Source organism: Myxine glutinosa, chromosome 9 (assembly GCF_964187855.1).
Source record: "Myxine glutinosa chromosome 9, kmMyxGlut1.1, whole genome shotgun sequence".
In the NCBI taxonomy this organism is placed as follows: domain Eukaryota; kingdom Metazoa; phylum Chordata; class Myxini; order Myxiniformes; family Myxinidae; genus Myxine; species Myxine glutinosa.
Genome location: NC_136269.1, coordinates 40,380,547 through 40,401,976, shown reverse-complemented (window position 1 = coordinate 40,401,976; position 21,430 = coordinate 40,380,547). Strand labels below are relative to the sequence as shown.

Below are 21,430 nucleotides of genomic sequence, written 5' to 3'. Positions count from 1 at the left end.
TTGCACTTTTTTCAAATAAAGCGCCATTTCTTCCAGAAAATTGGTGCAATTCAAAAATCTTTTGGTATCCACATATGTATTTATTTTGTTTGCAGTGGAACAAAACAAAAAAGCTGAAAAAAATAAATAAATCTTAGCTTATTCTACACAGAAATCCAAAAATGGCCTGGACAATATTATTGGCACCTTTTTTGTATACTGAATCGAGGCTCGTGAAAGAGCTGACAACCGCGAGGGAAAGACAGCACAGGGGGACCGCGAGGGAAAGACAGTACAGGGGGACCGCGAGGGAAAGACAGTACAGGGGGACCGCGAGGGAAAGACAGTACAGGGGGACCGTGAGGGAAAGACAGCACAGGGGGACCGCGAGGGAAAGACAGCACAGGGGGACCGCGAGGGAAAGACAGCACAGGGGGACCGCGAGGGAAAGACAGCACAGGGGGACCGTGAGGGAAAGACAGCACAGGGGGACCGTGAGGGAAAGACAGCACAGGGGGACCACGAGGGAAAGACAGCACAGGGGGACCACGAGGGAAAGACAGCACAGGGGGACCGCGAGGGAAAGGAAGAAGAACCTTTGAGAAGTTGTTAGAAATAATTAGGTTTCAAGCAGGTGATTCTCCTTTACTTTGGAATTGAACTCACCTATGGTGAGTTGCAGGTGCCTGCAACATAAAAATCACTTATTCAACCAGTTTTAATGGAGAAAAGGAGTCATTCTGCCGTTTCGTGTCAATGTGTGTACTGCAATGAGCATGGAGAAAAGAAAGAAAACCAGAGAATTGTCTGAGGAGGTCAGGCACAAGATTGTAGTCAAGCATGGACAATCTCAAAGCTACAATTCCATCTCCAGAGACCTTGATGTTCCTGTGTTCACCGTACGCAATGTTAGCAGGAAGTTTAAGGCCCATGGCTCTGCAGCCCACCTCCCTGGATGTGGCCGCAAGAGAAAACTTGATCGAAGTTTCCAGCGAAGGATTGTTTGAATGGTGGAGAAAGCACCTCAATCAACTGCCGAATAGATTCAAGCTGACCTTCAGACACAAGGTACGACAGTTTCAACTTGCACCATCCGTCGCCAACTCAATGAAAGGGAGTTCAATGGTAGGAGACCCAGGGGGACCTCACTGCTGAGAAATGGAAAAAAGAATGCCCACCTGGAGTTTTCCAAAACACACCTGAATAAGCGAAAATCCTTCTGGGAGAATGTCCTGTCGACAGATGAGTCCAAATTAGAGCTTTTTGGTAAAACACATCATCTCTATGTTTACAGAAAACAAAATGAAGCCTTCAAAGAAAAGAATGCCTTCCCTACAGTCAAACATGGAGGAGGTTCATTGATGTTTTGAGAGTTAATGTGCTACCTCTGGCACTGGGAGCCTTGAATGTGTGCATGGTATCATGATATCAGGAGATTACAAGGCATTTTGGAGCGCAATGTTCAACCCAGTGTCAGAAAGCTGGGTCTCCGTCGAAAGTCATGGGTTTTGCAGCAGGACAATGACCCCAAACACACTAAAAAGCACCCAGGAATGGTTCAAGACAAAACGCTGGACTGTTATGAAGTGGCCAGAAATGAGTCCAGATCGAGTTTCTGAATCTTGTGGTAAGGCAGTTACGCTGACACAACTTGCCTTTGCCAATCCAATTGAAGGCAATCTCAGTTCCTTTCACAAAGCTTGGAACAAGTGTGTGTCTACCCTCAGGAGAGCCAAGAAGCACTATCTCTCTACTACCAAGATTGAACTCTCAAACCTGTTTCCCTCATCCAAATCCTGGTGGCGTCTGGTCAAATCTGGTTCTGGTGTTTGTTCCCCCTCCATCCCCTCCCTTATCTCAAACGGCTACACAGTTGATACTGCACGTGACAAAGCCGAATGCCTCAACTCTGTGTTTGCCTCAAAATCTTGTGTCCCAAACCCATCTCTCTGTACCCATCTTACCCAGTTGAACCCAGCTGCTCCTGGACTCTGTGTCCTTCTCTCCTGACAAGGTGGAGAAGTTTCTGTCAAACCTCGACTCTGATTCTGCAACTGGACCAGACGGCATCAGCCCTCGGGTCCTAAAATCCTGTTCTACCGCTCTTTCACACCCTCTCTCAAATTCTCTTCGCCCTCTCTTTTGCTTAAGGTCATCTGCCATCTGCTTGCAAATCGGCCAACATTACTGCTTTACACAAGAAAGGTGCCAAAACAGATCCTTGCAACTACAGACCAATCAGCCTGCTCCCAATAATCAACAAGGTCATGGAATTGATCATCGCTTCTGACATCAAATCCTTCCTCTTCTCCAATGGCTTGATCTCGGATCATCAATTTAGATTCAGATCAGGTCATTCTACTCTGGACATGCTGCTTCTGCTGTCCCAACAATGGATGGAGGCCCTCAACGCCAAACAGGAAACCAGAGCTGTCTCTCTTGACATATCTCGTGCCTTCAATACGGTCTGGCACCCCGCCCTGTTCACCAAACTCTCCTCTTATGGTATCCATGGTAACCTCCATGCATGGCTTGCGGACTTCCTCTCTGGTCGCAGTCAATGTGTGTTCCTGAATGGAATTCTCTCTTCCCCTTCCTGTTCAGGCTGGAGTTCCTCAAGGCAGTGTTCTGGGCCCTCTGACTTTTCTAGTCTTCATTAATAATCTCTCCCAGTCTCTTGAAAATCCTCTCTATCTCTTTGCTGATGACTCCACACTCTACCACTCCATATCCCAACCCTCAGATCGGCAGGCAGCAGCCTCTTCACTCTCTGCAGACCTGGACAATATCACAAACTGGTCAAACAAGTGGAACATGTCTTTCAATCCTGACAAATCTCATACTCTCACTTTGTCTCTCCGAAACGACTGTCTGGACAACCCTCCCATCTACTTTCTGAACAATCCTATTGAAGAAGTTCTGTCACTCAAGCTTTTGGGTCTCACTATCTGCCATGATCTTTCCTGGGAAAACCACATTTCTAAGCTGGCCTCCAAAGCCAGTCGCTGACTGGGCATTCTCTGTTGTGCGAAGTCCTTTCTGGGCCTTCTGAGCTCCTCACCACAAACAAAGCTTTCATCCACAGCTCAATGGAATACTGCTCTCCCCTCTGGGCTGGTGCTCCTGCCTCACACCTCGCTCGGCTTCACGTGGTTGAAACCAAAGCATTCAGAATCATTGGAATCTCCCGCAATGAAGCTATCTCTGAGGGCCTTTCACTCACTCACCGCAGGCAGGTTGGTGGTCTTTCTGTCTTCTACCGACTCATCTCCGGCCTTGCTCCCCCAGCTCTCTCTGTGCTTTGTCCCCAAAATATTCCTACAGGTCGCACAAGATCTGCCAGCAACCCTCTTATGGTTAAACTGCCAAAATCAAGACTCTCTGCTCACCTTCACTCCTTCAATCCTCTCTTCTCCCGCCTCTGGCACAAACTCCCACACTCTCTTCAATCCCTCTCCTCCCTCCAGGTCTTTAAAGCAGCTGTTCATCACCATCCCCCATCCAAAACCTTGATATTTTCTACCCCCATTAAAACATGCCAAATCCGCCTCTTTCAATCCCCAACTTCTTTCCTGAAATTCCTAGAAGTGTTCATTCGCTTTATGCCATGTACCCCCCCTCCCCCTTCTCTCCCAGCCCTCCCCCTTCCACAGATCTACCGACGTTCCTGTTCTCTTCTGTGGTTGTGCTTGTGTGCTTCCCTCTCTCCCCCTCTTGTCTCCCGCTCCCTTCATTGCATATTTTATGTGTCTGTGCATGTTTTCATGTTCAATGTGTTAGCCCTTACACGAGCCTCGATTTTGTATCCCAAAAAAATTTCAAAAAAAAATCCCATTGAACACCTGTAGGGATATCTGAAAACAGCAGTTGGGTGAAGGCACCCTTCAAATCTGGGAGAACTGGAGCAGTTTGCACAAGAAGAGTGGGCCAAACTGTCATTAGAGAAGTGTAGGAAGCTCATCATGGCTATAGGAAGCGCTTGACTGCAGTTATTTTGTCCAAAGGCTGTGCTACCAATATGAAGTCTCAGGTGTCAATAATTTTGTCAATGCCATTTCTTTTTATTTTCTGATTTAAAATAATATATTAAGTTCTGAATCAAAAACAAAGGTTCTGTAATATTAAAAGTGAAATAAAGAATTGTGGAGACCAAATACTGTTGTCAATTTCAACTTATTTTTAGAGAAAATTGAGAGTTATTTGAAAAAGGTGCAAGGGTGCCAATATTTTTGGCCATGACTGTATCCAGTGTCATTTGCATAATCTATAATTAAAGCACTATTTATACCCATATCTGTGTTGCTGTTTTTCATCCCTCTCCCCCTAACCCCCCCCGCCCCCCTCAATTTCTCTCTCTCCAGACCTTGTATCCATGGGCAAAATAAGCATATTATTATTATTCATCTCCTGAAGCAGTGTATTTGGCCATTCTCCAGAACCAAAGGCTGGCTCTTACAGCACATTTTGATCGTAAATAACCCAAAATACCGCAGTGCCTCCTGCTGGCACTGCACCAGAATAACAATGAAATATTGTGCTTTGACTGCTCACCATGTTGCGGTCTTCTGGTTAGCTTGGCGTTGTTCAGGGGATGGATTGGATGGTGGGACCACGTTGTTATTGGTCAAAGGGTGAGATCGACTCTGTTCTCGGTCGTTACGTTTCCGTTTGTGTAAAAGGACGTTTAAAAAGTTGCTTTTGAGCAAGCGTGTCAATGGAGCATCCTCTCGTTTTGCTGCCTTTTCAACAGGTCGAATCCTGTGGGTAGATAAGTGGGTAGCATTAGGAAGTGCTATAGAGTCATGTGCTAGATAGCTTGGTGTTGGCTTAATGGTGAAGGTGGCTGGCTGAAGATCTTAGGGTCTTGACTTTGAGCTCCTGTCATGTCGTTAAATAAAAACAGGTGAGTTGACTCAGCCTGTCATCCTTCCGAGGTCAGCAAAATGAGTACCAGCTTACTGGAAGCAGGGGGCACTGCATCAGTGGCACGGCCACGTTCCCAGCAATGACGCGACCAACAGCCATAGGCTGCATATGAAATAATATTAACATGCTAGATCCTTCGATTCGTATTGTATAAGATGAAGAAATACACAAATATTGACATTTTGCCTCATTAGTCTGCAATGTGTCTCACCCCAATCACGACACAGATCAACAGAGCAGATTCATGAAGGAGACAATCCCCAAACAGACCACAGACAGACAATATGGACGTGTTTTCATTTCACTGTGCTGTTATCTGTGCCAGCAGAAGTGGAAGTGAAATAACTCCGATAATCACGGACAGGATATGTGCTATTACTGTATTTGCATGCAATCGTGGCCAACTTCGAAGAACAAATGCGAGTGAAACTCTTCCATGACTTGCAATGTGTTGAAACCAATCCCATATAGAAAATCTAACATAGGTTGTCCTGGATAAAACGAATGGCAACGAATCACCAGAAGACTCCTTTATATCACGAGACAACGTCGAAATCCCACATTTGACATCATTTGACAGTCAACACAAACTTTTCACATGTAATATGCATGATTAAACAATATTTAACAACTATTCAAATAAATCTGTTATCCTGATCATGTTACGTGAGAAAAGCAAAGTCGTATTGTCCAGAAAACAGAAGAGACAACATCCGACTTTCATAACTTGTAAAATCTGAATTGCCCTCAATTGTTGGTGAGATGTTGAGAAGAATAAAGGAAATAATTGTGTAAATCAATCTACATTATTGTTGAGATGAGTTTCTGACCTAATTGGATGAAAAATAACTGACAGAAAGATGGCCACTGGTATTACTTATAGAACAAGAAAGAGCAATCGGAGATTGCAGACCCTCGCCAGGATGTTTTCAGTGGTTTTTAAGGCTTTTGTGTTAAAACAAATATGATGGCTGAACCACGTGACCGATAACGTTGTCGTTATTTTTTTTTCTCCACCAATTTATCCCAAGATGATGCTCAAAAAATTTCATCTTGATTGGATGAAGTTTTGTATTTTTCGAATTATGACGTCATAATGGAGGCACCTATGACCCTTTTTTTTTTTTTTTTTGTATACTGAATCGAGGCTCGAGAAAGAGCTGACATTTACTTCACAAACAAATCAACCAGACAAACAAAATATATAAAAAGAGGGAGCGGAAGACAAGAGAAGAGGAAGCACACAAACACTTGAGAGCACACAACATTTGAGAGCAGGGAGATGTGTGGGAGGGAGAGGGCTTGGGGGGAGGAGGCGTGGGAAGGGGGGGGGGGGGGTGGGGGAAGTATAAAACACAAGGACACCAAGGACTTCCAGGACAGAAGTTGTATTTCAAAAAAGTGGAATTGGGGTGAAATTAGCGGGGGTAGAAAAGATCAAGGTTTTGGATGGGGGAAGATAAGAGATGGTGGTGAACAGCTGTTTTAAAGACCTGGAGGGAGGCGTGGGATTGAAGAGAGTGAGGGAGTTTGTTCCAGAGGCGGGAGAAAAGAGGAATGAAGGAGTGAAGGTGAGCAGATAGTCTTGATTTTGGCAGTTTAACCATAAGAGGGTTGCAGGCAGATCTTGTGCGACCTGTAGGAATATTTGCGGGACAGAGCCCAGAGAGAGCTGGGGGAGCAAGGCCAGAGAGGAGTCGGTAGAAGACGGAAAGACCACCAACCTGCCTGCGGTGAGTGAGTGAGAGGCCCTTGGAGTTAGCTTCATCGCGGGAGATTCCAATGATTCTGAATGCTTTGGTTTCAACAGCGTGAAGACGAGCTAGAAGCACCAGCCCAGAGGGGACAGCAGTATTCCATTGAGCTGCGGATGAAAGCCTTGTATGTGGTGAGGAGCTCAAGTGTGCCAAGGAAGGACTTCGCATGACGGAGGATGCCCAGTCGGCGACTGGCTTTGGAGGCCAGATTTGAAATGTGGTTTTCCCAGGAAAGATCATGGCAGATAGTGAGACCCAAAAGCTTGAGTGACAGAACTTCTTGGAGAGGATTATTCAGAAAGTGGATGGGAGGGTTGTCCAGTCGGTCTTTTCGGAGAGACATCGTAAGAGTGTGAGATTTGTCAGGATTGAAAGACATGTTCCACTTGTTTGCCCAGTCTGTGATTTTGTCCAGGTCTGCAGAGAGTGAGGAGGCTGCAGACTGCCGATCTGAGGGATGAAGAATGGAGCGACAGAGAGTAGAGTCATCAGCAAAGAGATAGAGAGGATTTTCAAGACAGTCAGAGAGATCATTGATGAAGACCAGAAAAAGCACAGGGCCCAGAACACTGCCTTGGGGAACTCCAGCCTAAACAAACCTGACATCATCATTAACATATTTTAATCCCCATGGAGAGTTATTTACAATGAGCATCTCTCAATTTTTTCGATGCGGTGCTTTCAGAGATATAGAGGGTTTTTTTTTTTTTTTTTTGTATACAAGATCGAGGCTTGTGAAAGAGCTAACATTAATCACACAGAAAGACAAACCAACACATAAAACATATAACATGGGGAGCGGTAGACAAGATGGGGCGAGAGGGGGAGGAACACAAACACAACATCTGAGAGCAGGGACATCGAGAGATCTGTGGGAGGGAGAGGGCTTTGGGGGGGGGGGGGAGGCATGGGAAGGGGGGTGGCAGAGGTATAAAACATATGGACACTGCCGGGACTTCCAGGAAAGAAGTTGGAATTTCAAACAAGGTGGATCTGGGGTGAATTAGTGGGGGTAGAAAAGATCAAGGTTTTGGATGGGGAAAGATAAGAGATGGTGGTGAACAGCTGTTTTAAAGACCTGGATGGAGGAGTGGGATTGAAGGGAGTGTGGGAGTTTGTCCCAGAGGCAGGAGAAAAGAGAAATGAAAGAGTGAAGGTGAGCAGAGACTCTTGATTTTGGCAGTTTAACCATAAGAGGGTTGCTGGCAGATCTTGTGCGACCTGTAGGAATATTTTGGGGACAAAGCACAGAGAGAGCTGGGGGAGCAAGGCCGGAGATGAGTCGACAGAAGACAGAAAGACCACCTACCTGCCTGCGGTGAGTGAGTGAAAGGCCCTCGGAGATAGCTTCATCACGGGAGATTCCAATGATTCTGAAAGCTTTGGTTTCAACACCGTGAAGCCGAGCTAGGTGTGAGGCAGGAGCACCGGCCCATAGGGGAGAACAGTATTCCATTGAGCTGCGGATGAAAGCCATGTATGTGGTGAGGAGCTGAGGTGTGCCGAGGAAGGACTTCGCATGACGGAGGATGCCCAGTCGGCGACTGGCTTTGGAGGCCAGCTTGGAAATGTGGTTTTCCCAAGAAAGATCATGGTAGATAGTGAGACCCAAAAGCTTGAGCGACAGAACTTCTTGGAGAGGATTTTTGAGAAAGTAGATGGGAGGGTTGTCCAGTCGATCTTTTCAGAGAGACATAGTAAGAGTGTGAGATTTGTCAGGATTGAAAGACATGTTCCACTTGTTTGACCAGTCTGTGATTTTGTCCAGGTGTTCAGAGAGTGAGGAGGCTGCAGACTGCCGATCTGAGGGAAGAGGAATGGTGCGGCAGAGAGTGGAGTCATCAGCAAAGAGATAGAGGATTTTCCAGAGAGTCGGAGAGATCATTGATAAAGACCAGAAAAAGCACAGGGCCCAGAACACTGCCATGGGGAACTCCAGCCTGAACAGGAAGGGGAGATGAGAGAAATCATTTCAGGGCCACACGTTGACTACGACCAGAGAGGAATTCCGCAAGCCATGCATGGAGATTTCCATGGATACCATAGGAGGAGAGTTTGGTGAGCAGAGCTGGGTGCCAGACCGTATCGAAGGCACGTGATATGTCAAGGAAGACGGCTCTGATTTCCTGTTTGGCATTGAGGACCTCCATCCATTGTTGAGACAGCAGAAGCAGCATGTCCAGAGTAGAATGACCAGGTCTGAATCCAAATTGATGATCAGAGATCAAGCCATTGGAGAAGAGGAAGGATTTGATATCCGAAGCAATGATGGATTCCATGACTTTGCTGATAATTGGGAGCAGGCTGATTGGTCTGTAGTTGCAAGGATCTGTTTTTGCACCTTTTTTGTGTAAAGTGGTAATGTTTGCTGATTTCCAGGATGCTGGCAGATGACCTTGAGCAAAAGAGAGGGTGAAAAGAACAGAGAGAGGGTGAGATAGAGCGGCAGAGCAGGATTTTAGGACCCGTGGGCTGATGCAAAGAGGTGCAAAGTTTTTCGGTTTTTCCAAGATGACGGCCATATCACTTGACCTATGACGTCAGCATTATCATAAAAAAATTCTACAGGTTGAGTTTCACCTATCGTGAAAATTTCTCGTCAATCGGACCAACGGTTGCCGAGAAAATCATATTTATTCTGTGCAGACAAATAGACAAGCAAACAAACAAAGACAGACAAACGGGCACAAATGCAACACCCTCTCCTCCTGCGAGGGTAACAATGGTTAAAAAGCTGCTGTCCAGACAACAACATCACTCTGAGACAGGGTCGGTGTCATGGGGGGGCATTCGCCGGCCATGCCCCCCCAAATTAGTTATTGTGCCCCCCCCCCCCCACCCACAGGCCAAGCCTTTGGCGCCAAACTTTGCGTTTTATTAATTAATTTATATTTATCATATTAAAAGTGAAAATCTTTTCGCTAAATGAAATGGAAAAAAACAAAAAAAAACAAACAAAAAAAAACACCCTGTTGGTCATATTTGCATCAGGTCACATTTGAGGAAGTAGCATGCTCATTGACGAGGAGTTTAATAAGGTGTGGGACATGGCCACGGCTGCCAGCGCATCACTGAGACCCGCGATCCCCAAACGGAGACGCAAAGCGAACACAAATATGTATGAGTATGTCGTTATGGGAACTACAGGACACAGGGATGATGACGAAAAAACAGAACTTCAGAGACTGCACCACAACACTGTTCAGTGCTTGGAGAGATGGATCACAGATTCAGCGAGCGGAACTCACACTTGGCCGGTGCACTTGTTGCACTGAATCCAGAAAGTGATACATTTCTTGATGTAAAGGCTGTGAAGCATATTATGGACCTGCCACGATCGCCTATAATTGACGCAGAGTACGAAGTTGCTAAACAGTTTTTCAGCTCACAAAAACAATCACAGCCAATCGAGGGGGATTGATTGGACGACACAGCACATCCCCTCAGAGTACCACACACATCTGATCGGAATGCCCAGTGTACTGACTGCTTTCAAACATGCCTCAACATTTGGCGCCTCCACAGCAATGTGCGAGAACTCATTCTCCACTCTGAGAAACGTATTTTCGGACCGCAGACACGCAATGCTCCACAAAAGAAAGGCCCAGTTGGTCCAGCTAGCGTTTGAGGGGGACTTAACCCGAAAATGCACAACTGAGAGGAAGGACACCATTCTTAGGAGGTTCAGCACCAACACTCGCCGCCTGCAACTCTTCTGAAGGTAAGCCATGCGGTTAATTCACTTCATGATGCCAGCCTTGGCTTTCATGATTATTACGCAAAATGTTGAATGATTTTTGGGTCTGTCTGCATTTATTCGGTAAGAGTGGAGAAAAATAGTCTATTTCAAATGATGGTCCAATGGCGCGCACAGTGCAGTGAGTGAGAGAGTGAAAGAGGTGCAAGACAGAGACGTGGCTTGCACGTAGGCTATATTTTGTGCAGTATGGGGGCACAGTGCAGTGTGTGTGTGTGTGTGTGTGTGTGTGTGTGTGTGTGTGTGTGTGTGTGTGTGTGTGTGTGTGTGTGTGTGTGTGTGTGTGTGTGTGTGTGTGTAAGAGAGAGACTTTGCAGCATGTTTTTAAATAATTGTAACTGGGTTGGTGTGTTGATTGTTGACGGCAAACTCTTATTATCAAGCATTTACATCATAGATTGAGTTCTCGAACGGCAGTTTGTGCCCCCCCCCCCCGTGGTTACCCTAATGCCCCCCGATTAGATTTGTTCTGACGCCGACTCTGCTCTGAGATAACAAGCATTGCAATCTGGTGCCAAGGAACCTCCAAGAAGACCACCAATTGGTACCCGCAGTTTTAGACAAGAATATGGAATTTGTTCAGAGTGCAGTGCGATAACACTTCTATTCTTCCTGAAGGACACCGTGGGGTCTTTAACGTCCACCACCTAATGGTGGCAAACTGAACACCCAGTTTAACGTCCACTCAAAGTGCCCACGTTGATGCCTCGCCCTGCCTGTGAAGCACCAGGGCGACAGTTTATAGCTGGGCTGAGGTTTGATGGCTCAGAGGCGAGTGTGTTTATGTTTGAGCAATCCTACTAACTCGGTCATTGAAACAAATAGCAAAATGATGTGTGTGATATCTGAGGATTATTATGGCTTTGTAAACACATGTAGAAAATAAAAATCCCCTCCTTGTAGAAAATAAACAACAACATCAACGCTTTTTTCACAGATACTATATATAGAGGATGGCTGGTGTTGGCTTAACGGTTCAGGTGGCTGGCTTAAGATCTTAGGGTCTTGAGTTCAAGGGCCTGTCTAATTAACATCAGATGGGTTGACTCAGCCTGTCATCCCTCCAAGTCGGCAAAATGAGTACCACCTTACTTGGATGAATGAGCCATTTGAGTATCCTGTGTCGGAGTGAAGACCCGTCCAGGATTGTACTCCTTAGCCAATGAAACTGCCTCGGCAGCTCCTATGCGCCTCACGACATGAAAGGAATGGTTATTAGCTCACCTGGAACGAAGTTCAGGGGAGCTTATGCGATGGCGCGTTGTCCGTCAGTCCGTCCGTCAGTCCGTCATTCCGTCCATCAGTCCATCAGTCAGTCAGTCCATCAGTCAGTCAGTCCATCAGTCCGTCAGTCCATCAGTCCGTCAGTCAGTCCATCAGTCCGTCAGTCCATCAATCCATCAGTCCTTCTGTCAGTCCATCAGTCTGCCAGTCCATCAGTCCACCAGTCCATCAGTCCACCAGTCCATCAGTCTGCCAGTCCATCAGTCCGTCCGTCAGTCCATCCGTCAGTCCATCAGTCTGCCAGACTGTCAGTCCGTCCGTCAGTCCATCAGTCTGGCAGTCCATCAGTCCACCAGTCCATCAGTCTGCCAGGCCATCAGTCTGCCAGACCATCAGTCCACCAGTCCATCAGTCTGCCAGTCCATCAGTCCGGCAGTCCATCAATCCATCAGGTTGTCCTGGATAGAATAAGTATTTGCCCCCCAATAGGTATTTTTTTGTTTGTTTGTTTAAAGTCTTATGATTATGTTAGTATGATTTTACATGTTGCGCTGTCTCCTAGCAACCATTGAAATTGGTTTAAAATATCTTTAGTCGGTGGAGTATACTGTTTATTCTACCAGGTGAGCGCCAGGGGTATTGCCCCGATGTTTATATATAGAACCATCAATTTCTCTGAAATATGTGTCGAATCAGTTTGGGCTCAATAAGCACACCTTCATCACCTTGTTGTCTTAGGGGCATCTATTTATTAGATACACAAATATGGCAGGAATATATATCCTTTGAATTACTATGTTAATCAAGCGTGAACATTTCACATCAAGAACCGATTGAACGTGCAGCCCGGGATAAACTACACCTGGATGAAAAGGTTGATGTTTCTAGCCCCATCTCCTCAATCAATTCTGGATATACAAATATAAAATACAGTTTGTATTAGTAAGATGATGTACAAAAGCCTGATCCTCTCAACTGTTGCTAGTTAGGGTTAGAGAAAATAAAAAGGCATTCATGAAGAAAAGAAAAAAGGCAAAATGAAAACTTAAACAAAGTAGAGCCATTTGATTGGAAAAATAAAAAATCAGCCTGTGGCGGACACGAAAGCTCACTGGCATGAGGGCATCATTCCGCGCACCAAGTGGGCGGCAGCCACGCCCGAGGGGTAGGCGTGGCCGCGGGATATACACCGGGCGCGCAGCCCAGAGCGCTCCAGTGCTACAGTGGGGTTCTCGTAATAAAGACCCTTTGAACTTTCCGCGTTGTCCGCTTCCTCCTTGCTATACAAGTAGCGCGCGTAGCACCGCGCTTCATTGGTGACCCTCCAACGTTCTGGTCAGCCGTCGCTGACCTCCCGAACCCGCCACAGCAATGGCAACCAACGCGGTCCAAATCAAACTCCCCGAGTTCTGGGAGGCTCAAGCCGAAGTTTGGTTCCTGCAGGCAGAAGCCCAGTTCCGACTTCGAGGTATCACGGTGGACGAGACCATGTACTGCCACGTGGTCGCCTCCCTCGGGCCCGGCACGGCCGCTCGCGTCGTGTCGGTCCTGAGGAACCCACCGGCCGACGGCAGGTACGAGGCGATCAAGCGTCTCCTCCTCGCCACGTTCGGCCTCACGGTGGACGCACGGGCTGACCGCCTCCTGGACCTCCCCGAGCTCGGTGACACGCGACCGTCGGTCCGCATGGACCATATGCTGTTGTTGATGGGCGACGAAACCCCGAACGCTCTATTCCGGGCGTTATTTCGACGCCAGCTGCCGGCACGAGTACGCCTCGCCTTGGCCGGTTCTGCGACGACGGAACCCCGAGCTCTCGCTGCCGAGGCCGACAGGTTCTTCGCGGCTTTGGACACGCAGGCGAGTTTTGGCGCGGCCGTCGCGAATCCCGAGGCTGATGCACACCTCGTGGCTGATGCTGATGCACACCTCGTGGCCGCCGCCACGCCCCGCCCACCACCGCCGCCGTGGAGAAAACCACGGCCTCCGCCGCCAACCTGGTGTTTTTTCCACGCCCAGTTCGGTCACGAGGCTCGGCAATGTCGCCCGCCGTGCTCATTCAGCAGGTCGGGAAACGCCCGGGCCGGCCCTCGGTAGTGGCACTGAGCGCCGGCCGTTCAAACAGCCTACTGTTCATCACGGACACCTTATCCGGGCGCCGTTACCTGTGCGACACAGGAGCGCAGGTGAGTGTCGTTCCCGCCGGTACGTCCGACAAGCAGACTGCGGGCCGGGGCCCCGCGCTGCTTGCTGCCAACGGTACGTCCATTCGCACGTACGGAAAACGCTGCCTTTCTCTGTGGTTCGGAGGGCAGGTTTTCCGGTGGTCGTTCGTCACTGCCGAGGTGCCTATGGCACTGCTTGGCGCGGACTTCCTCTGTGCCAATGGCCTGTTGGCGGACGTAAAGCACAGAAGGCTTGTCCAGGCTGAGACGTTCAGCTCGCTCGCTTGCGCGCTGCCCGCCTCGTTAAGCAGCTCCCGGAGCGGCTCATCGAGCGGCTCGCCGAGCGGCTTGCTGAGCGGTTCGGTTCCGGCCAGGTTCATCTGTACGTTTCCGGCAGCGAACGAATTCACCCGCCTCCTCGCCGGCTTCCCGGCCCTCACGCGGCCCACCTTCTCGGCGGGGGCTGTCAAGCACCGGGTGGAACACCACATCCCCACCGCCGGGCCACCGGTCTACGCCCGGGCACACCGCCTCGAGCCGACGAAGCTCGCGGTAGCTAAAGCGGAGTTCGCTACGCTGGAGTGGCTCGGCATCGTGCAGCGCTCCGAGAGTGCTTGGGCGTCGCCGCTCCACATCGTGCCAAAGCTCGGCGGGGGATGGCGACCGTGCGGGGACTACCGGCGCCTCAACTACGCCACCACCCCCGACCGCTACCCCGTCCCCCACATTCAGGACTTCTCCGCCCGGTTGGCGGGCATGTCCTTCTTTTCGAAGTGGACCTCATACGCGGCTACCATCAGGTCCCCGTCAGGCCGGAGGACATCCCGAAGACGGCGGTCATCATGCCGTTCGGACTTTTCGAATTTCTTCGGATGCCCTTCGGTTTGAAAAATGCGGCTCAGGCGTTCCAGCGACTAATGGACAGCGTCTTGCGCGACTTGGATTTTGTCTACGTCTACCTGGACGACATCCTCGTCACCAGCGCGTCCCGCGAAGAGCACCTTCACCATCTCCGCACGCTTTTCGAACGTCTGGGCCAGCATGGCCTCAGCGTGAACCCCGCCAAGTGCCGGTTCGGCGTCGCCGACATCGAGTTTTGGGGCACCGCGTCACCAGGCACGGGGCCGTCCCCCTACCTGCCAAGGTGGAGGCGGTGAAGGGGTTTCCGCGCCCCCGCACAATCAAGGGGCTCCAGGAGTTCCTGGGCATGGTAAACTTTTACCATCGGTTCCTGCCCCGCATCGCCCAGCTCCTGTGCCCCTTGCACGAGGCCCTCCGAGGGAAGCCGGGCAAAGGTGACGTTACCTGGACCGAGCAGATGGACGCGGCGTTCGCGGGCGCGGAGCTCGCCTTGGCTAACGCCACCATGCTTGCGCACCCGGCGCCCGATGTACCCATCGCCCTCACCACCGACGCCTCGGACTACGCGGTGGGCGCGGTGCACGCGCAATGGGTGCGTGGTGCCTGGCAACCGCTGGCATTCTTCAGCCAGCAGCTTCGCCCGCCCGAACGCCGCTATAGTACCTTCGACCGCGAGTTGCTCGGGCTTCACCTGGCGGTCAGGCACTTCCGCCATCTGCCCGAGGGCCGTGCGTTCACGGCCTTCGTCGACCACAAGTCACTGGTCTTCGCGATGGGCAAGGTCGCCGAGCCGTGGTCGGCCCGGCAGCAGCGTCACTTCTCGGCCGTGTCCGAATATACAACGGACATCCGGCACATCACGGGGAAGGACAACCCGGTGGCGGATTGCCTTTCCCGGTCCGTCGCCCACGCAGTCCACCTTGGCATCGACTATGCCCAGATGGCGGCGGACCAGGCCGCGTTTACGGTGCCGGAACATAGGTTCGACCACGTGCACGTGGACCTGGTTGGACCTCTGCCCCCCTCGTGGGGTTTCACCCATGTCCTGACAATGGTGGACCGCACCACACGGTGGCCGGAGGCCGTGCCTTTGGCGGCGACGACGGCGGCGGACATCGCGCAGGCGTTCATCGCCACCTGGGTAGCCGGTTCGGCGCCCCCTCAGACATCTCGTCCGACCGCGGCCCCCAGTTCACCTCGGAGCTCTGGGGGGCGGTCGCGCGGGGGCTCGGGGTCCAGCTGCACCGAACCACGGCCTACCACCCCCAGGCCAACGGCCTGTGCGAGCGGTTCCACCGCTCATTGAAGGCCGCGCTCCGGGCCACCCTCCGCGACGGCGGCTGGGTCGACAGGCTCCCCTGGGTCCTGCTGGGCCTCCGGACGGCGCTCAAGGACGACCTGCGCGCACCCGCGGCGGAGTTGGTCTTCGGACAACCGCTGCGGGTGCCGGGCGAGTTCCTCCCCGACCCCACGGCACCATGGTCCGCGGCGCAGGAGCGCTCCAGGAGACCGGCCGGAGGTTCGCCCCGGTGCCGACGGCGCACTACGGGCACCCACCTACGCACGTCGCCCCGGAGCTTCGCACCGCGGAGTACGTCTTCGTCCGGCACGACGCCCACCGGACACCACTGCGGCCCCTGTACGATGGGCCTTTCCGCGTGCTGGAGACCGGGGTGAAGCATTTCACCTTGGACATCGGCGGTACTCCCGACCGCGTCTCAGTGGATCGCCTCAAGCCGGCCCACCTCGACATGGACCACCCACCGCCGGTGGCTCGGCCCCCGCGTCGGGACCGCCTCCCTGCGGGCGGACCCCCGGCACCGCCCAGGCCCGCCGCCCCCCGGTCCTGCACCCATCCCGGGTGCAGCCGGAGGCATCCCAGCTGGCATCCCTGCACCCCGGACGCTGCCAGTCGCCAGAGGGCGCTTCGGCCGGGTCATCCGTTTGCCCCGCAAACTGGCCCTCCAGGTGCGCGGGAATGCTGGGGGGGCGCGTGTGGCGGACACGAAAGCTCACTGGCGTGAGGGCATCATTCCGCGCACCAAGTGGGCGGCGGCCACGCCCGAGGGGTAGGCGTGGCCGCGGGATATACACCGGGCGCGTTGCCCGGAGCGCTCCAGTGCTACAGTGGGGTTCTCGTAATAAAGACCCTTTGAACTTACCGCGTTGTCCGCTTCCTCCTTGCTATACAAGTAGCGCGCGTAGCACCGCGCTTCAAGCCAATCAAGATGCCGGAAAGACTGGCTATTTTATAGATGTGGTGCTGGAGGAAGTTCAAAGCCTGCAATGTGGACTTTCATTTTCCCCAAAATCGAAATCAACACAATAGTCAAACCAACTGCTGGACTCAAATATTATGCAATGTTATTTCATCAATATTTAAGCAGAATCGGTGGTGTAATGGTGAGAGCGTCCACTCTGTGTTTGGGCGGTCGTCGGAAAGAACCCCAGCCAGGTCATGCCAAAGAATTAAAAAATGGTTAGTGCGGCTTCCTTGCTTGATGCTCAGCATTTAAGAAGGATGGAGCACAGACAAATAACCATAGGTTGGTAACCATTGTATGGGCTTCATGGGCCTAATGGCTCCTGCATTGAAGTTCTTTGAGGAGAACTCCAAGAAAAAACACAATCCTGGGGCAATGACAAGCATTTGCGAACACAACAACCAATCAGACATGGGATGCTAAAATAAATAAAATAAAAATTATTCTACGATCAAGTGAGAAAGGTGATGACAGATCAGAGGTAGCAAACTCAGCTTTTAAACTGTCTAGTCTGTATTCATTTCATGGGACAACTATAAACTGCCAACATGGTGCCTCACAGGCAGGGCACCAATGAGTGCACAGTCTTTCAAAGGTGTTACATTGGCTGTCCTATCTGTTAACATGAACTTATGAATAGTAAAGATCCCATAGTACCTTTTAAATAGGGTTGGCCATTGTGCGCTAGTACCCTGGTCAAATTCTCAACTCCCAAACCCTAACATTAACCCTAACCCTTGGTTGAGGGGGTGGAGGAGTAACTTATCTAACAAAAGTTCTCAACTATAGAAATACTCACGATTGGTCATGAGCATCATGACATCATCCCTCCTGAGGCCAAAACATTTCAGCAGGGCACACACGGTCCACCAGCAACCCCCTTATGGTGAAACTCCCAAAACCAAGAATCACTTCTTGAGTGATTCAAGAATCAAATCAAGAATCAATGCTCACCTCCACCCTCGTTCCTTTGTTTTTCCAGCCTGTGGAACCAACTTCCACAATCTCTTCAATCCATGTTTCCCCTCTAGCTCTTCAAGACCTCTGTTCTCAGATCATCTTCCATCCAAAATAATGATCTTTTGTACCCCCATTATTCCTCCGCAAGTATATCTCTTTCCAAATTTTCAGTTTTTCCTTACTGAGAGCTTGCTTCTCTATCCATCTTGTCAATCCCGTGCATCCTTCCCTACCCCTCATTCTTCCCACATCCCTTAGTTATCTAGGTCTCCCTCGATTTTGACTCTGAACCCTGATGTTGCTGTGTTTACCCCCTCTTGCTACTGTTCCTTTTGTTCTGTTACATCCTGATTCATTCTATGTTATAGCACCTCCACATGCGTTGACTTTGTATACATGCAGAGCATAAAGCAAAATAAGATGGAGGAAAATGGCTCGGTGGAAGAAACAGCAATATTTGTGTATACAGGAGACCAACTTGGGGAAAACTGCAATATCCTCACGCACAGTTCTCAACATACCGAAGCTCAGGTGGCAAAATCTTCTTTCTGAAGAAATCATCCACACCTTCATCCACATGTTCATCGATCCCATTTTGGTCTTTATTTTGCTCTGGCTAAGGAATAAAAAAAGAACATTCAAGTAGATCACACCATGTGTTAAACTTCTGCTGGACTTTAGAAGTCCAGTGGCATCATAATATGATTCCTGCGTCACTCATTTTGTTTCAATTGTTGGTAAATTCAAAAACCTGCAACAAAAATGCACATTAAAAATGACCATGCACTGTACCGGGCTTTTACGTTGTGGTCTGCCAGGCCTGCCAGGACGAGCAGGTCGGGATCTAGTCACGTGCTCGAGCTGACGGTCTTCCTCCGATGGCAATGCCAAGGGATCCACAGACCCACCCACTCCAGAGCCTTTGGCCTGTCGGTTTTCCCTTGTTTTCCCACTGGCCGATGCCTTTTCTATGCCCGCTTCAACTTCTTGGCAGGAGAGAAAAAGTGATGCTCAAGATATGTCCAAAGCTTAAGAGTATTCAATGGCTATTATGAACGAAACAAGTATTTCTCTCTTGTTTTAACCAACATGTGGTTCAGTTAGGTACTGCAAGTTAAAATATCTAAAACAGGATCGAGAACTTTGAAATGTTGTTTTATGATTTTTGAATGTCTCATTCTGCATAAGAAGACCAGTCCTTTTGCATCTTCTGATGCATAGGGCTGCCAAATCAGGTTCCTAGGTTATCGGGCACAATTCTGTACAGATTGCCACTCTGACGCAGTTGACTCGAATGGCTCACTCTTCCAAGTAAGCTAGTACTCATTTTGCTGACCTCAGAAGGATGACAGGCTGAGTCAACCCACCTGGTCTTAATTCAACGATATGACAGGACCTTGAACTTGGGACCCTGAGATCTCAAGCCAGCCAGACACCTTCACTGTTAAGCCAGCACCAGGCTTCCTTTTGCATAAAGCAGGTTTGAATAATAATGGAATAAAAAAAAGGAAGACAATCTTACCAAAATCAAGAGAGAGAGGTCGCATTTTCCGACTGCGCGTTTGGCTTCGTCGAAAGTTTGGTGATGTCTAAAAAAAAGAAGGACCAGTTTAGACTCCAGCCAGACATTAAAAAAAATGATCCATGTGACAATAAATATTGCAATAAGTAAGTAAGAGCAATTATATGAAACGAACTCTAAATACTCCCAGTTTATAGTGTGCATAAAAGTGGGAGGGGGGTTGGGGGGGGTCTAGTGGGCGGGGGGGAGGGGAAAGGGGGAAATCACTCCTTTCAATTTAAGAAATGGATTAACTGCTGACCACACAGCAACCACAACCTGTGATAGCAAGCAGTGCAAGCTAGTGTAAAGAATACCCAAGAAAACCAGACTACTTGCTACCCGCAGTTTAAGCATGAATTTGGAACTTGTTCAAGGTGCCGGAGATAACATGCCTATTTTACCGACCTCAGAAAGTTGACAGGCTGAGTCAACCCACCTGGTGTTATTTAACGGTACCACAGGGGCTCAAACTCAAGACCCTAAGATCTTAAGTCCTTAAACTTAACTGTCAAGCCCAAAACCAAGCTTATAAATTATCAATAGCAAAGCTTCACAAACTACTATGCCAGAAAGTTGAGTTTTATTGCTAAAAACAAATGTATCTATAATCACACGTATGCAGACAAAGATCATCCGATACGAAAAGAGCATGTTCTGATACCACATTTAATATCTACACATGCACAAAATCATTGCACGAAGTATTACATAAATCCATGTACCAGGCACAAAATCATCGGAATAACAACGATGAAATATAGAACAAACGATTTAAGTCAACTGCAATTGTTTAATGATATTCGTTAAAAGTCTGCTTGAACTCATGTATGATGCAGGGAAATGATCATTGTAACAGATCCGATGTCTGGGCAACAGTCGACATAGACGTACCTTGCGAAGACCCTCAGAAGCAAAATCTTCCTCCGGAGTGGCTGCCATGATCTGCCCTTGCTTTTCAAGCTGTTTCCCCTGTATGAAAGATGCATTAAAGAGATAATCTCAGAGTTTATAAAAAGATGTTTTCTGCATTGGCAAGAGATCAAAACGAAGATCTACATGGACCGAGCACTTCCACATTAAAATCACTTTTTCATTAGTCAAACTGTTTGATTGTGATTTGTGAAACTGTACAAGTCACATGCTCTTGTGAAACATATGCATTGCGTCAGACGATAGAGGAATATTCGTTTTTGGCGATACAACTGGCAATCTGCTGGCGCAGAAAGTTCTACATTCCTCCATGTTTTTCCCATCTGCCCCATCTTCCCTTACTCAGCCTACATACATCTCATTTGATCACAGTCACCTCCTTAAATTCGGAATTTGACAATATTTCCCAGTGGGGCAAATGTAATCAGGTTAAGTTTAATGCTTCTAAAACTTCATTTCTTCCCATCTCTGTCTCTAAAACTCCTCTCAACTCTCCAGTCTCCTTTGAAAGCTCCACAATTACACCATGTGATTCAATACACCTGCTAGGTATTACCCCAACATCAAATTTATCCTGGAATCCACACATTACACAAATAGCTAAGTCTGCCTCGAAGAAACTAAGAGTCCTGTTCAGATGTCGAAGATTCTTCTCCTCTGAACAGTTGCTTCAACTATATAAAGGATTGATTCGTCCTTGTATAGAGTACTGCTCTCACATCTGGGGAGGTTCTAGATCCACTTACTGGACAGAATTGAATCAAAAGTAATTCGACTTATCAACTCTTCCAATCTGAACCCTGGTGTTGGGCTAGCGGCTAGGGTGCCGGCTTAGGATCCTAGGATCCTGGGTTCGAATCCCGGTCGATCGCTGAATTAACGCCAGGGGGGTTGACTCAGCCTGTCATCCTTCCGAAGTGGGCTAATTGAGTACCAGTTCACTGGTAATTCCCTGTTTGTCGTTAAAGGCGGCAAAAAGGGCTGGCGTCAGGAAGGGCATCTGGCCGTAAAACATTGCTTCAAAAAGGGGACCAAAAAACAAC

At 49.2% G+C, this 21,430-nt stretch overlaps 1 protein-coding gene across 2 annotated transcripts in view; it reads right to left on the bottom strand.

Annotated features, from left to right (window-relative positions):
* The window catches only part of LOC137435456 (F-actin-uncapping protein LRRC16A), a 210,878-nt gene that overhangs the window by 30,256 nt on the left and 159,192 nt on the right, over positions 1-21,430 (bottom strand). Inside the window, exons 29-33 of one of the 2 annotated variants that reach the window (XM_068129246.2) lie at positions 20,349-20,426; positions 19,416-19,482; positions 18,686-18,879; positions 18,415-18,509; positions 4,531-4,737 (exon numbers count right to left, since the gene is read on the bottom strand). In XM_068129246.2, the coding sequence (XP_067985347.2) occupies positions 4,531-4,737; positions 18,415-18,509; positions 18,686-18,879; positions 19,416-19,482; positions 20,349-20,426 (641 nt within the window). The remainder of the gene's footprint in view (positions 1-4,530; positions 4,738-18,414; positions 18,510-18,685; positions 18,880-19,415; positions 19,483-20,348; positions 20,427-21,430) is intronic. The other variant, XM_078784298.1, reaches the window with a different exon arrangement.